Source organism: Neofelis nebulosa, chromosome 5, assembly GCF_028018385.1.
Source record: "Neofelis nebulosa isolate mNeoNeb1 chromosome 5, mNeoNeb1.pri, whole genome shotgun sequence".
In the NCBI taxonomy this organism is placed as follows: domain Eukaryota; kingdom Metazoa; phylum Chordata; class Mammalia; order Carnivora; family Felidae; genus Neofelis; species Neofelis nebulosa.
The window spans coordinates 153,409,066-153,425,018 of NC_080786.1; the positions used below are offsets into that span (position 1 = coordinate 153,409,066).

At 47.1% G+C, this 15,953-nt stretch overlaps 1 protein-coding gene across 2 annotated transcripts in view; it reads left to right on the forward strand.

Moving 5' to 3' along the window:
• The window catches only part of SH3BGR (SH3 domain binding glutamate rich protein), a 62,047-nt gene extending 47,501 nt beyond the window's left edge, over positions 1–14,546 (forward strand). For both annotated transcript variants that reach the window (XM_058732044.1, XM_058732043.1), the window contains 2 exons: positions 12,127–12,256; positions 14,075–14,546. In XM_058732044.1, coding sequence (XP_058588027.1) covers positions 12,127–12,222 — 96 coding nt within the window. In that variant the 3' untranslated portion in view covers positions 12,223–12,256; positions 14,075–14,546. The remainder of the gene's footprint in view (positions 1–12,126; positions 12,257–14,074) is intronic.
• The last annotated feature ends 1,407 nt before the right edge of the window (positions 14,547–15,953 follow it).

A 15,953-nucleotide genomic window follows, 5' to 3' on the forward strand; every position in this document is an offset into this window, starting at 1 on the left:
GAGAGCGTACCTTCAGGAGCAGGGGAGGGGCAGAGAGAGAGGGAGAGGGAATCCCAAGCAGGCTGCACGCTCAGTGCAGAGCCCGACAGAGGGGGCTCGATCTCATCCTCTCTAAGGATCATGACCTGAGCCGGAATGAAGAGTCGGACGCTTAACCCACTGAGCCACCCAGGCGCCCCCAGTGCTTGTTCAGATAAACTCTGGCTCTGTTGAGGGGCGCCTGGGTGGCGTAGTCGGTTAAGCGTCCGACTTCAGCCAGGTCACGATCTCGTGGTCCATGAGTTCGAGCCCCGCGTCGGGCTCTGGGCCGATGGCTCAGAGCCTGGAGCCTGCTTCCGATTCTGTGTCTCCCTCTCTCTCTGCCCCTCCCCCGTTCATGCTCTGTCTCTCTCTGTCCCAAAAATAAATAAAAAACGTTGAAAAAGGGGCGCCTGGGTGGCGCAGTCGGTTAAGCGTCCGACTTCAGCCAGGTCACGATCTCGCGGTCCGTGAGTTCGAGCCCCGCGTCAGGCTCTGGGCTGATGGCTCGGAGCCTGGAGCCTGTTTCCGATTCTGTGTCTCCCTCTCTCTCTGCCCCTCCCCCGTTCATGCTCTGTCTCTCTCTGTCCCAAAAATAAATAAAAAAACGTTGAAAAAAAAAAAAAATTTAAAAAAAAAAAAACGTTGAAAAAAAAAAAAATTAAAAAAAAAAAAAACTCTGGCTCTGTTGAAAACCATCTGGAACGCTGGCAGGAACTTCAGCTGGGGTGAGGGGCTTTGCAGGGACTTAGGTCACCCCTGAGTCACAGTGGGACGGGGAGAGGGCTCTGGTCCTTTGTGGTGGTCGCGCTGACACATGGCTTCCCTGCTGTCCGTCACAGCTACTGAGTGCTGGTCCCTCGGCTGGGTCGGGCCCTCTGCCCCGGCTGGACGCGGGCGGACATGCCTCTGACGCAGGATGGCTGCTGTCCTGGGCGCAGAGTGTCCCTCCTCTTGTCCCTCTGTCTTCAGCCTGCCTGCTTCTGTCAACCCCACTCTGAACCTAAGCTCCAAGCCCCATTTTTTTAGGGATCATCTCTGTTAGCCCAGGGTTTTGAAAAGCAGGGCCTAGAATTTCTCCCCTGGGATCCCAGAGCCACAGCCAGCCTGGGGCTGTCTCCTTGGCATGTGGGAGGGGCAGACTCGACTCCCTGTCCCCAGTTTTGTGTGGTGGGGAGAACCCAGCGGTAATTCATACCCTGGCATTCAGCCACACTATTTAGACCAAAGAATGCACACATATTTTCACCTTTTATTCTGAAATAATTACAGACTTAACCGGGACCTCGTTCAGTGTCCTACCTGGCTTCGCCCCCTGGTGACGTCACAGATAGCCACGGTACAATAGCGACACCAGGAACACGGTGTTGGCGCCTCTCTGTGAAGCAGACTACAGACCTTATCTCGTGTGCACCATTATTTCAAACCTTTCATTTGTGCGTTAAATGCCACTCATCTGTGTGCCACGAGCAGCTTTCAAGCGTGTGACGTCAGCAACTGCCGCCAGCAGCTGGCAGTGGTAAACCGAGTGACAGGCCAGCTGAGGAAGTGTCTGAGGCGTGGGCTTGCTCACCTGATCTCAACTGTTGCACATGCTCACTGGGCACATACTCGTAAACACCCAAATGACGCCATTTTGTTTTGTTTTGTTTTATTTTATTTTATTTTATTTTTAAATGTTTTTTTTTTTTTTTTTTTTTGAGAAAGCACAGGGGAGGGACAGAGGGAAAGGGAGAGGGGAACAGAGGATCCAAAGTGGGCTCTGTGCTGACAGCAGTGAGCCCGATGTGGGGCTCGAACCCACAAACTGCAAGATCATGACTGGAGCTGAAGTCAGACGCTCAGCCAACTCAGCCACCCAGGCGCCCCTCAAATGATGCCATTTTAATGGGGAGGAATATTTATCTAAGAATATCACTCTTGATTTTAAAAAAAACCAGAAATGGGGCGCCTGCGTGGCTCAGTCGGTTGAGCGTTCAAACTAGGCTCAGGTCATGATCTCATGGTTTGTGCCGACAGCTCAGAGCCTGGAGCCTGCTTCGGGTTCTGTCTCCCTCTCTCTCTGCACCTCCTCTGCTCACACTCTGTCTCTGTCTCTCTCAAAAATAAATAAACATAAAAAAATTAAAGGGGCGCCTGGGTGGCGCAGTCGGTTGAGCGTCCGACTTCAGCCAGGTCACGATCTCGCGGTCCGTGAGTTCGAGCCCCGCGTCGGGCTCTGGGCTGATGGCTCAGAGCCTGGAGCCTGTTTCCGCTTCTGTGTCTCCCTCTTTCTCTGCCCCTCCCCCGTTCATGCTCTGTCTCTCTCTGTCCCAAAAATAAAATTAAAAAAAAAAAAAAAAAATTAAAAAAAAATCAGAAATGGAGACAGAAACCATTACCTCCTTTAATGAAATGGACCTCCCCTGACTGCCAACCCAAGCATCCGGGCTCTTAAGCTCCAGATGCCAAGATAGGTGTTACCTACGTGCCGACAGGTTGGGGGGCATTTGGGAGGCGGTGAACACTGGAAACACCGTTCATTTATGCCTAAGAAGATCTCACCTGCTGCTTCAGACCCCTGGCAGAGAGGGGACTTTGTGGTCCCCTTCCCTGCCGACCCGGGAGGGACGAGGGGCTAGGGAGGGGAGGGGAGGCTTGTGAATGGTACCTGAGGAGGAAGGGAGGAAAGCCTGAGGGCACACTATGAAGAGGGGGCTGGGGCCCCGGGGCATCATGAGAACTTTATGGGAGCCTGGAAATGTTCACCTTGGCCTTTGGTTTCCCTTGAGGTAAAATTATTTTAAGTTGTGTTCTTTGCCAACTCAGCGGTCCTCTCCCAAACCTTGTAAGACCTCAGCTTGACTGGCTACATGATTAAGCCCTCCCAGCTTCCTCCAGAACCGGCCCTGAGGAAAGTTGCTTTCGTGAAGGGCAGACATTGGTTTAGGTCCGTGAGGAGCTGGTGAATCTCAGGCTGGGTCCCTGTCGTGCCTGAAGATCGAGAGAACTCTGCCCTTGTCCGTGAGATTTCCAGCCGCTCTGAGGCCCCCTGCCCACCTCAGGTCACCCTGGGCTGGCCCTCGGGCTTCCTTCCACACCAGCCACCTGCCTTGACTGGCCACTGCCTGACACTCACCACGGCCGACCCCTGTCCTTGGTCCTGGCCACTTGCTGCCTCTGCAGCCTGCCTCCCTGGCCAAGTCCTGGCAAAAATAGCTGCTGGTGAAGGTTCTAAGGCTCCCCACTTCTGAGGCTTCCCCTCACTAGCTTTCTTACAGGAACAGCAAGGGACAGTGATTTCAAGTTGTCGCTTCGTCAGGTGAATGGTGCATAGCCTGTCCTATGATTTGCAAGAGCTTAGCTCAGTTGACCGTGCAATTACAATGATCTTAAAAAAACCCTTTTTGCCAGTGTAATTATTTGCCAGTAGTAAACGTCTGTTCAAGCATTGTATATAGATGACTTTCAATATCTGCCTAATTCTCATCTTTTATAATTCTGTGAACTAAGGATGGAAGTGTAAGTTCTATTTAAATGTTACATCCTCATTAGTTGATGAACATCTGACTCTTGACCTCGGCTCAGGTCATGATCTCATGGTTCGTGGGATTGAGCCCTGCGTTGGGCTCTATGCTGGCAGCATGGAGCCTCCTTGGGATTCTCTCTCCCTCTCTCTCTGCCCTTCCCCTGCTTGTGCTCTCTCTCTCTCTCTCTCGAAATAAATAAACTTCAAAAGGAAATCATAGATCCCCCGCCCCTCCAGGGGATTTGAGGCAGAACTAGCAAATATAAATTCACCCACTCAACATTTTATCGACAGATTGAATACTGCCACATGCCAGGCAGAATTCTGGGGACTGGGGACAGAGCAATGAAAATGACAAAGTCCCTGTTCCCACAGAGCTTATGTTCCACTAGAGCCAGTGATGGTAACAGCTGGGGTTCTTCAAAGCATACTTGAGTTTTTTGCATCTAAGTATTTCTGTAAATTCTCTGGGCAATTGCTTAACCCATTTAATGTCTCTTTCAAGAAATTCAAGTCAATTCAGATATCGATAGAGAGTCCTAGGTCCCTTGGTAACTGCTCCTAGCTGACCTGTAAAAGTTGAGACAGGTACTTAATACCTGTGGGACCCCTCCAGTCCCCCAGCCTCACTCTAAGGGTACCCTCCTTTTTCACAGTGCACATCTTGTTAATGTGTTTGTTTTGGCTGAATACAGTTCATGTAAAGAATTGAATTTAGAAAAAGGGGAAACTGTGTAGCTGATAATTCAGTGTTGCATATTTTTATTTGATCTCATGTGGATATGAAGAGAATCCAGTTACTAGCAGAGTATACGTTCATGGATCTGGTCACTTAGCACATTTTATTGAGCTTTACACCTCGGTTCCAGACAGCGGCTGGATCCTGGAGATCCCAAAATGAGTAAAGATGCAGGTCGTGCCTCAAGAAGAATGCAGACCAGTCAGAGAGAAAAGTGATAGTCGCGGGAGCAGATAAGGGGGTCCCGTAACTCAGCCTTATGGGCCAGGAAGGTCATTTTAAGTAGTGTCCTGGAGGGTGTGGCCAATGTGAGAAAGTTGCATATGGTCCATAAGGTTGAAATAAAGGGTGGGGAGGGATGAGGTGGGAGTGGGGGAAGCAGGGTCTGGATTGTGATGGCCTTTCAGCCATTCTAAGAATAATGGTTGGAAGTTCCATGAAAAGATGGACGTGATCAACATGAGGAAAACATGGCAGGGTGTTGTATTTTATTTTTCATTATTATTATTTTTAATGTTTATTTATGTTTGAGAGAAACAGAGAGGCAGAGCATGAGAGGGGGAGGGGCAGAGAGAGAGAGGGAGACACAGAATCCAAAGCAGGCTCCAGGCTCTGAGCTGTCAGCACAGAGCCCGATGCGGGGCTCGAACCCACAAACCGTGAGATCACGACCTGAGCCGAAGTCCGATGATTAACTGACTGAGCCCCCCCAGGCGCATCAAGGTGTTGTCTTTTAGAACAACATCCCTGGCCACAGTGTGGAGAGCAGGTCGGCGATAAGGAAGACCAGAGGCGCCGTGACCCGGGTGAGAGAAGATGGGGGTCGTGGCAGACGAGGGACAGGCCTGGGCATAACTGGGCAATACTAGAGAGGTACAGTCAGCACATTGCTGAGGAACCAACACCCGAATTCTGCACCGAGTGTGGGTCTCTCTTTTCTTGGACATTATTTTAGCGCTAAGACTTGGCGTGTCGCCAGTGGTGTTTAATGTAAGGGTGAGTTTGGAGACTCCCAGTATTGGGAAAATCTCTGAGGCTGACTCAGCCTGGCCAGCTCGAGCAGCCTTTCAGGTTCTGTGTTTTCTCTGCCAACCTCAGGAATCTGAGAGTATTATTCCAGAACCGGCCGAGAACATGGAGCTGGACCGAGGGATGTGGCCGTGTGATGAGCCCTCATCACCCGCCTTGTATGATTCTGCTTTTTCTGTTACTGGTCTTGAGACATAGCATGTGGAGTGGGAAGGGCACTGAATCAGGGACCAGGAGCCTCGAAGTCCATCCCGACTGTGGTGCTTACTTGTCCTCTAATCTTTGGCAAATTACTTAACTCTGTGGCCTCAGTGTCCTCACCTGTCCAAAGGAGGGATTGAGTGTGAGGCTTTGGGAATACAGATTGCTTTCATGTCCCCAGTCCAAGATTCTGTGAGCTCACTGCCTGAGTTGTAAGGCATTAGGAACTTTTAGGCACTGTTCCCTTCGGTTAATTAAAGTAATTGTAGTACACTGGCCTCACAAAGGCTTCTCATGGGCCATTTTGGGAAAGGGATGGAAAAACTCTTCCTTCTTTGCCTTTTTAGGAGATACAGCCTGGTCCTACAGCTTTAGGGACATAGAAATTCCAGTGGGCAGAGTAGACACCTGTGTGAACTTGGCATGGCCTCACCCTCTCTTACCTTGTAAATTTCTTTCTTTAACCAGAAATCAGTGTTTAACTACTAAATAGTTCAGCAATGTTAGTATTTTGTTTTGATGGAAGAAAAGCTTTTGATGACCTACCTTTATTTGCCGTTTCAAAGCTGAAGTAAGGGCATACTTATAGGCACATAAAGTCAGAAAAGACATAATTTTGTTCAGATTTTCTAATTGCTTACGTATATGGTCTGAATTTTCCTGGGTAGTGATAGAGATCTGCAATATTCTTTGAATACAGACAAAAATTAATTATATAATTAGGCACTATTAAAATTTTTTTTAATGTTTATTTATTTTTTTTGAGACAGAGAGAGCGTGAATGGGGGAAAGGCACAGAGAGAGGGAGACACAGAATCCGAAGTAGGGTCCAGGCTCTGAACTGTCAGCACAGAGCCCCATGTCGGGCCGGAACCCACGAATTGTGAGATCATGACCTAAGCTGAAGTCAGACACCCAACCAACTAAGCTACCCAGGTGCCCCTAGGCAGTATTACTAATTAATTATATCTTTTCAGGAGTAAGAGTGGTGGAAAAATGTCTCTAATCTCATAATATTCTAAGGACTTGAAATATAACGCATGAAATAAGAAGGCATTGCTTAGTTATCATGTCTTGGCTATTTATATATTTTATCAACAAATTACTGTCTTTCATTTCAATGGAATGTACTTTTATCATAGTTGGCTTCATTTTTAGATTCAACTTAAAATTTATGTGAATTCGTATTTTTTCCTTTATTTTGTATTTATGGACCTAAGGAAGAAAAGGGAGAGGCAGCAAGGGAAGAGGTAGAGTAGCGTAATTAACGGTGGTGCCTAATGAAAACATCTCTTGGGTCAGAGAATCGCAGCCTTAGCCACGTTCTCCTTGTTCTTCATGACGTGAAGAAGCCGACGCAGCCTGCATCCCAGAAGAGCCTCCCTTAGGCTGCTGAGAAGGGAAATACAAGCGGGAGGTGAATGTAGCCAAGAGGGGTGGCTAGAGGAATGGGGCGTGGCTAGAGAAATGGGGCGTGGCTAGAGAAATAGGCGTGGCTGCGGGCCTTTTCCGAGCCTTGTGTCTGCAGAGTCAGGCCAGGCTGGACCGGGTCCTTCTTCCACTCTGCCTTTACCCGTTATTGCATAGTGTGCACACTTCATGCAGCTTGCACGGTGCTTGGCAGTGCTGTTTTGACCCGGTAGGTGAGGGAAGGATTCCCTTCCGGTGGCCACGGGGATGGCTGATACCTGCCGCGTGACAGCGGGCAGATGAGACTGCCAGCAGATGACTAGTCACCTCTTCTCAAAGCCCGAGGGATGAAGACATCAATAAGACGTCAGTACGGTGCAGGGACACAGGGAGCTGCCCTGGGACAGTGTGAACAATCGGGGCGTGGGAGGCAGGCTTTGTGGATTCAAGACAGCGAAGTGTGTCCTGGTTCACTTGTTTGGATTCGCTTGTTTGACTCATCGCAGGGGACGGCAGGCACTGTGCCCGGGTCCTTGACGAAGCCGGCTGCTTGGCTAGGAGACCTCCTTTGTGGGAGCTTAGGCCAGTGTGTAGGCCATTTCTGGCTGTCCAGATTTTACCGGATGTCAGGGCAGCACATAATATTGAGTCCACGTTAGACATTGTGCTACGGCCACGTACGTAGTAACCGGGAAGCTTAAGCATGCAGCGCATCGTTGGGTGTCTGGAAGATATGTGACCTTAGGAAACCATAACATGGTCCGGGGATTTCTAGTGGGAACCTACCCAGGGAGAGCTTATTGATTTGGGAAGAATTCCTTTTTTTTTTTTTTTTAATTTTTTAATGTTTATTTTTGAGAGAGAAAGAGAGCACACGTAAGAGAGAGCCAGCAGGGGAGGGGCAGAGAGAGAGGGAGACACAGCATCCGGAGCAGGCTCCAGGCTCTGAGCTGTCAGCACAGAGCTGGATGGGGGGCTCGAACTCACAAACCCGTGAGATCATGACCTGAGCCGAAGTCGGATGCTTAACCGACGGAGCCACCCAGGCACCCCGATGGCAGGTTTTTAAGGTGACTTACATGTACAGGGTCTTTCCAAAGCATTCCATTAAGTTCACATAAGGAAAAACATCCTTCCGTACTCCTATTTCATTGATTTCCATGGTGTTTATTGAAATTGTGGAATTACAGACCGGCTCCAACCTGCATACACAAGTATGTCAACATAACCCATCCTGGAGAGTGAAGACTGCAGTGGGTGCCGATGGCAAACGTACTGCTTGTGAGTGCCCCCCGTGCTCTGGTTATCAACCAGCGTGATTTAAGGGAGACGAGGTAGACTGCGGCAGAGGTTCTCAAAGTGGGGTTCTAGGGCAGCAGCCGCAGCCTCACCTGGGAACCTGTACGGACACACACTTTCAGGCCTTGTCCCAGATCCACCGAATCAGAAACCCCAAAGCGCAGCCCAGGAAACTGTGGTTCGGCAAACTCTTCAGGTGTTTCTGATGCCCCATCACATCTGAAAACCGCTGGATTAGAACCTAAGTTCTAGGTAACCTGATGTGTTTGCAAGGGGAGGCCAATTGCAAGAGCTCCAACTGTTTTTTGTTTTTTTTTTAAGTTTATTTGTTTATTTTGAAGGAGAGAGAGAGCATGCACGCCCGAATGCGAGCAGGGGAGGGGCACAGAGAGAGATGGAAACAGAGAATCCCAAGCAGGCTCCACGTCATCAGCATGGAGCCTGATGTGGGGCTTGAACCCACAAACTGTGAGATCGTGACCTCAGCCGAGACCCAGTCAGACGCTTAACCGACTGAGCCACCCAGGCGCCCCAAGAACTCTCACTGTTTTGATCCTCATCATAAAAAGTCCATTGAGGGGGGCGCCTGGGTGGCGCAGTCGGTTAAGCGTCCGACTTCAGCCAGGTCACGATCTCGCGGTCCGTGAGTTCGAGCCCCGCGTCGGGCTCTGGGCTGATGGCTCAGAGCCTGGAGCCTGTTTCCGCTTCTGTGTCTCCCTCTCTCTCTGCCCCTCCCCCGTTCATGCTCTGTCTCTCTCTGTCCCAAAAATAAATAAAAAACGTTTAAAAAAAAAAAAAAAAAAAAAAAGTCCATTGAGGGGCGCCTGGGTGGCTCAGTCGGTTAAGCGTCTGCCTTCGGCTCAGGTCACGATCTCACGGTCCGTGAGTTCAAGCCCCGCGTCAGGCTCTGTGCTGATGGCTCAGAGCCTGGAGCCTGTTTCGGATTCTGTGTCTCCCTCTCTCCCTGACCCTCCCCCGTTCATGCTGTCTCTCTCTGTCTCAAAAATAAATAAACGTTAAAAAAATTTTTTTTAAAAATAAAAATAAAAAGTCCATTGAATTTCAAAGACAATAGGGTTTACTTTATGTTAGGAACTTGTGTTTGGTAAAATGAAACCCCAAACCCTTATTTTTCTTTTGGGGATGGAAATGAGTAACCGGAGATGAGAAGGGGGATAGAGACCCCAGACCCAGGAATGTCTGGAACTCGGCTTAGGTCTTTTTACGAATGAATTCTCTCTTTCCCGTTCTTTTCCCGCCGGTTGAAATGTTCTAATTTTACCAGTGTAATTGTGAAAGCTTTCAAGAATGATCTTTTTCTCGTTTGAGAAATTTTGTTTTGCTTCCGGATAGGCACTGGGGGCGGACTTCATTATAAGGAACTTCATGATAATTGTCATTAGTTTAGCACTGCAACGGCAGCATCCTGTGTTTGTACCGCTGATGATGTGCAAGAGGCACTCCGTGTCAAAATGAACCAGAATCGAGATTCTTGCCCGGCTGCTTGCTGGTGGAATTTGTGGCTTAGTAGCTGAGCATTGGGGAGTTTTAAATTTAAGCCTTCATAGGGATGAAGTCATGTCAGTATGTAGAGGCATCAGTTGAGAGAATGTTAGTGGATTGTGAGGGCAAGTCCAAAGGGACATTCTCAGATTCTCCCTCTTTTTTTTTTTTTTTTTTTTAATATATTTTAAGTTTATTTACTTACTTTGAGAGAGAGAGAGAGAGAGAGAGAGTGCACAAGCATGAGCAGGGGAGGGGCGGAGAGAGAGGGAGAGAGAGGGAGACAGAATTCCAAGCAGGCTCCGCACTGTCAGCACAGAGCCCAAGGGGGGGGGCTCAAACTCACGAACCGCGAGATCATGACTTGAGCCAACACCAAGAGTTGGACTCTTAACCGACCGAGCCACCCAGGCGTCCTAGCCCTCGTGTTAGCTGAGTCTCAGTGACTTTCATTATAATCAAGAGTTTTAAGAATGCTGTGAATGAACATTTTGGATTGTTTTAAAATGCTAATCAGGGAGAGCTAAATTAAAATGGAGAACTCCAGAAAAGGGTGACTAATTTACCAAAAATCACCAAATGTGTTGTCTCGGTGTTTCTTCAAATCCTTTATTGGTGAGGGTCATCAGCATTAAAGAGGATCCCACATGTCGAAAGAAATTCCCCTAAAAAAACCTTTGTTGCTTTTTAAATTTTTTTTAGGGGCGCCTGGGTGGCGCAGTCGGTTAAGCGTCCGACTTCAGCCAGGTCACGATCTCGCGGTCCATGAGTTCGAGCCCCGCGTCAGGCTCTGGGCTGATGGCTCGGAGCCTGGAGCCTGTTTCCGATTCTGTGTCTCCCTCTCTCTCTCTGCGCCTCCCCGTTCATGCTCTGTCTCTCTCTGTCCCCAAAAAATAAATTAAAAAAAAAAATAAAAAAAAAAAATAAATTTTTTTTAATGTTTATTTATTTTTGAGAGAGAGAGAAAGAGAGAGAGAGAGCAGGGGAGGGGCAGAGAGAGAGGGAGACACAGAATCCGAAGCAGGCTCTGAGCTGTCAGCACAGAGCCTGATGCGGGGCTCAAACCCACAAACTGTGAGATTGTGACCTGAGCTGAAGTTGGATGCTTATCCGATTGAGTCACCCAGGTGCCCCATGTTGCTTTTTAAAATTATAAATGGTTCATGGTCTTTATAGAAAATTTAGAAAATACAGATAAGAGAAGAACAAAAAATAGTTTATAGCCCATTACCCAGAGATAACCACTAGCTACACACAGCACATGTACACAAATGCACACATACATGTACACATGCACACGCACACACATGCACACACGTATACGTACACACAACACACACGAGCATGCACGTACTCATGTATATGCACACACACACATGTACATGCACACAAAACGTGTGAACAACACATGTGCACAGAACATGCATACATGTACACACTCAGATGTGCACACACATGTACACACATGCACAAACACACAGGTGCATACACACAGACATGCACATATTTATCAAACCTCGATGAAAACTCCTGTAATCTACTTTCACTCATGGAATGTGTGTGTATTTTGGGGGAGGACATAGAAAATATAGATCTGCTTCATTATTTTTAATGTCATTTTGTCAAATTAATCCCTGTTTTTAGACCTAAAGGTTATTCCTAGCCTGTTTTACTCTATGATTTTTAAAATTATAAGTTATACCTTTCCAATAATCAGTTTTTCTCTTGAGAGGCAAGTTTCCATTTTTAAAAATCCATTTTTTATATATAAAAATAAGACAAAGGTACTATTAATTTGGAAGTAATTTCAGGTTATATGTGTGGGTTGCTGATGACTTGGGATTGAAAAAATTAGATTGCTGTAACAAAATATAACCAGCTTCTACATTTAAAAGCTTCATCTTTTCTGATAACATTCTATTTGCTGAGATTCTCTTTGTATTTTATTCTTCCAACTGCTTCTGAATTTTTAAAGGTAATCTGATGAGAATAGTCCGTTAATATGAGTAAAGACTATATGCTTAAGAGGAATCATGAAACCCATTAGAATTAACCTACTGCTCTGCAGCACCGTCCTAAATTGTGGGCTCTGTGTGTTGTGTGTATTGTGTGGGTGATGTGTGTTGTATGCTGTGTGTTGTGAGTATTGTGTCTGTTGGGTGTTGTGTATATTGTGTGTGTGATATGTATTGTGTGTGGTGTGTATGTGCTGTGTGTGTATGTGTATTGTGTGTGTGATACATATCGTGTGTGCGTGCTTTGAGTATGTGTGTGTTGTGTGTATTGTGTATGTGATGCGTGTGTATGTGTTGGGTGGGGGATGTGGGAGGCCCTCATCTCTAGTCTGAGATTTTACGTCTCTTTCCTTGCTATATCTGTGATCTTCCTCAACAATAATGAAAATTTTGTTAAAATTAAGACGGAAGAAATAACCGAAGAGGGAGCAGAAGGGGAAGCAGAGGAAGAGGAAGCTGAAAAAGGAGAAGAAGAACAAGGAGAAGAAGAAGATTCTTAGGCCTTTTCATGCTTTATTTCTTCAACTTTTCCAGGTAATCGCCAAGTCCTGGGGTTGAGAACATGTTCATTATACTGTTGGATTTCTTTTTTTTTTTAAGATTAAATTTTTTTTAGTGTTTATTTATTTTTGAGAGAGAGAGAGAGAGAGAGAGAACATGAGCAGGGGAGGGGCAGAGAGAGAGAGAGAGAGAGAGAGAGAGAGAGAGAGAGAGAGAGAATGTGAAGCAGGCTCCAGGCTCTGAGCTGTCAACACAGAGCCCGATGTGGGGCTCGAACCCACAAATGGTGAGGTCATGACCTGAGCTGAAGTCAGACGCTTAACCACCCAGGCGCCACCACACTGTTGGATCTCTAGTACCCCTCACTTGGCAGTGGGAGACAAAGATCCAATTCAGGCCTGTCTGTCTCCCCCCACCAAGGCCCCAGGCTGCCCCCTTCTGGAGCCTCAGGGCGGGTGAGCTCCGTCTAACCCGTGTCTCGCGTGCCAGGGTATGGGAGGCTATGGTTTATATGATTCCTAGGAAAAAAGCATACCTTGGAGGCTAGGAGGAGCTTATTTTGTATTTATTTCCTCCTCTTCCTCTGTGTGCCCTTCATTCAAGTGAAAGCACGGGCGTGTTCTGTTAATCCACGTTCCATTACACCGACGCCTACTGCCCAGTGAACTTACTCATCTACAGGGGAATGACAGCCGGGGTTCACAATGAGGGCAGTAAATTACAACCTTAAAAAATCACAACGCTGACTGCTGGTCACGAGAGAAAAATATTGCTGCTAGAGATTTCGCGAGAAGTACTCGACAGACATTTTCATTTATCAAATATTCACCAGAATACTCCTGTAGAAACATCGTGGAGTTCAGTGCAGATCGCCTGGCGTATCTTTGACAAGTATGCTTGCTGTCTTGTAATTTTAAACTTCGGACCATGTAGAATCGTTATGTAATTCCTAACAGTTTGTAAACATATGAATATGATAATGATAGTATCTAATGACAGTGGATATTGAGGACCTGGAGGAAATGCTCAAACACTGAGTTGATTCAAAGGGGAAAAAAAGCAAATCCAGCTGTAGCCCATACATTTTGCCTGTGTCACTGATTCTTGAGTTTAGAATCTAGTCCACAGTAGTCTTTTGTGAGGTTAAAATGCCTGAGAGTGAAGGAGTGAGTGACATCCCCCTAAAGTCCCCCCGCCCCGCCCAACTCCTGGAGAGAGTTCGGACGTACCCTTACAAGTGCAACATTGCAATGCCATCGTGCGTTCAACCGGGCAGACCACTCAGTGTCCAAAGCCAACTCCGTCTCATAGCTCATGGGGAATCCACACATTTTATCTGAAAAGGTGGTTTTAGGTACAACACGGGGAGAACAATGAACCGAACTAGAAAGGAATTCTCATTTCCTGGGTTTGAAACTGATGCTAAATTAATGCGCCAGGAGAAATAATCTATAGTCTGAGACTGAATTCTTCCTCCCCAAGACGGTTGCTTCTCAATACTGCCCTCCAGTCTCAGTGTGGACCATTTAAACATCCTAGTCCGGGGCTAAGCGGTAAATTCAGCCTCTCCGTTCTCCATTGAATTTCAGTGGGGAAACTGTTAATTGGAGATGTTGGCATCCTTGTGGTGTTTGATAGGTGTTAGCGCAGGGAAAGGATATAAACCCGGTCTAATTTTCCATGAAAAACATTCACTTTCCTGTCCTTGCACTTGGAGGCAAATGGTGAGTAGTGGTTTACAGAGTAAAACGTAAAACTTCTCCCTAATGCATGATAAATAATGAAGATTGTGGTGAACATTGTCTGTCTCTCCTTAACACTCTTCTCCCTAATATTTTCTCTTTCTTTTAGAAAACTCAAGCCACGAAGCAGTATTTCAACCGTCTCCCCCCAAACCAACCTCAACAAAATGCTTTGGCACAAAGCTAGCACCCCTCTCTCAGTACGCCCGGGGTTCACTGAGGAATCGCGTTATCTGACATGGTGAGATGTACGCGGATATGTCTCCCTAATCGTATCAACGTGAAATTCTCCGTGAGGACGACACATATATACCTTCATGTGCCTGACATCTTTGGCCTTTGCTTATTTATTTTATCTTATTTTTTGCTCTGCATGAATAGATCTTCTTACTAATACCCTGAAAAAAAAAAAAGGATGTTGAAAAATGATTTCAAAACATACAGCTTCTCCTTGTGACATAATCAAAGTATTTCTTTGTATGTGCCTTATGCGACTTGTCTGATAATTCACTGAAAATAAAGAGCTTGGAAAATAAAGAGCTTTCCAGAAAACAATCTTCCAAATAAAGATTAATAGCAGACATCTTGTCCCAAGGAACATTAATTTTTTATTTATAATGTCTGCTTGGATTTGCCTGAACTCCGTCTGCCTGTTGCCAAGTCTGAATTCTTAGCACACCCTTTCTGTCTGCACGGGGCTCCGTGTTTCCTGAGGCACCGGTTACTCGGCCTGTGTTTTCCAACGACACTGGTTGTCTTGTTAGGTCATATTTTGTGTTACACACCCAACCAGGCACATTATCTTGGAGGCCTTCTTTAAGTGTAAGTCTGCCATCCACATGCATGGGGATGATGGTGAGGGCAGATACACTTGCGCCCCAGTGCCTTTGCACGTTTCTGCACCAAGGGAGTGTCTGCTTCTGTTCCCGTGGCCTTTTACTGATTTGCAGCCAGGGCTGCCTTAGGCAGAGCCCGCTACTCTCATTGTGCCTCGAGATGCCACAGTTGACCGAGAGCCAGTCCAGCCCCTCTGACTTGTCCACCAGGTAGGCTTGAAGCGTTTCTCTGCACACCCACCCCATCTCCGATCATCAGAGGTATTTTTTTCTTTCTTGTCCAATTTTGTGGACATCCCTCCGCTCTCGGCATCTGTGCTATTCCTTAATATTTCTGTTGCTGCAAAAGCATTGCTTCCATCCTGTCAGAAGATCTCGCCCCCTCGATGCATTTCTATTGAACGATAATTCTGGCCCTTCACCCTGGAGTGGCCGTCAACGGCACCTCCTCCGTCTGCCTATTGATTTTGCAGTGAAGCGTGTTTGCATCATTTGGGAACATCTTGGGTGGTGGCTGAGGTTGTGGGCATCACAGAGACTCTGGAAACCGCTCTTTTCTTGTTACCCTGGTAACAAAACGAGGCATTTTGAAGAGAATTAAGATTATTTTGTTCCTAATCATTGAAGTAGGCTACCTGAAAAACGTTTCTTTCTGGGGCGCCTGGGTGGCTCAGTCGGTTAAGCATCCGACTCTTGGTTTCGGCTCAGGTCATGCTCTCATAGTTTGTGGGTTTGAGCCCCGTGTCAGGGCGGTGTGGAGCCTGCTTGGGATTCTGTCTCTGCCCCTCCCCCCCACTCTCTCTGTCTCTCTCTTTTTTTTTTTTTTTAACGTTTTTTTATTTATTTTTGGGACAGAGAGAGACAGAGCATGAACGGGGGAGGGGCAGAGAGAGAGGGAGACACAGAATCGGAAACAGGCTCCAGGCTCCGAGCCGTCAGCCCAGAGCCTGACGCGGGGCTCGAACTCACGGACCGCGAGATCGTGACCTGGCTGAAGTCGGACGCTTAACCGACTGCGCCACCCAGGCGCCCCTCTGTCTCTCTTTCAAAATAAACAAATAAAAACTTTAAAAAAATAGAAAACTTGGGGCACCCAGGCGCCCCTCTGTCTCTCTTTCAAAATAAACAAATAAAAACTTTAAAAAAATAGAA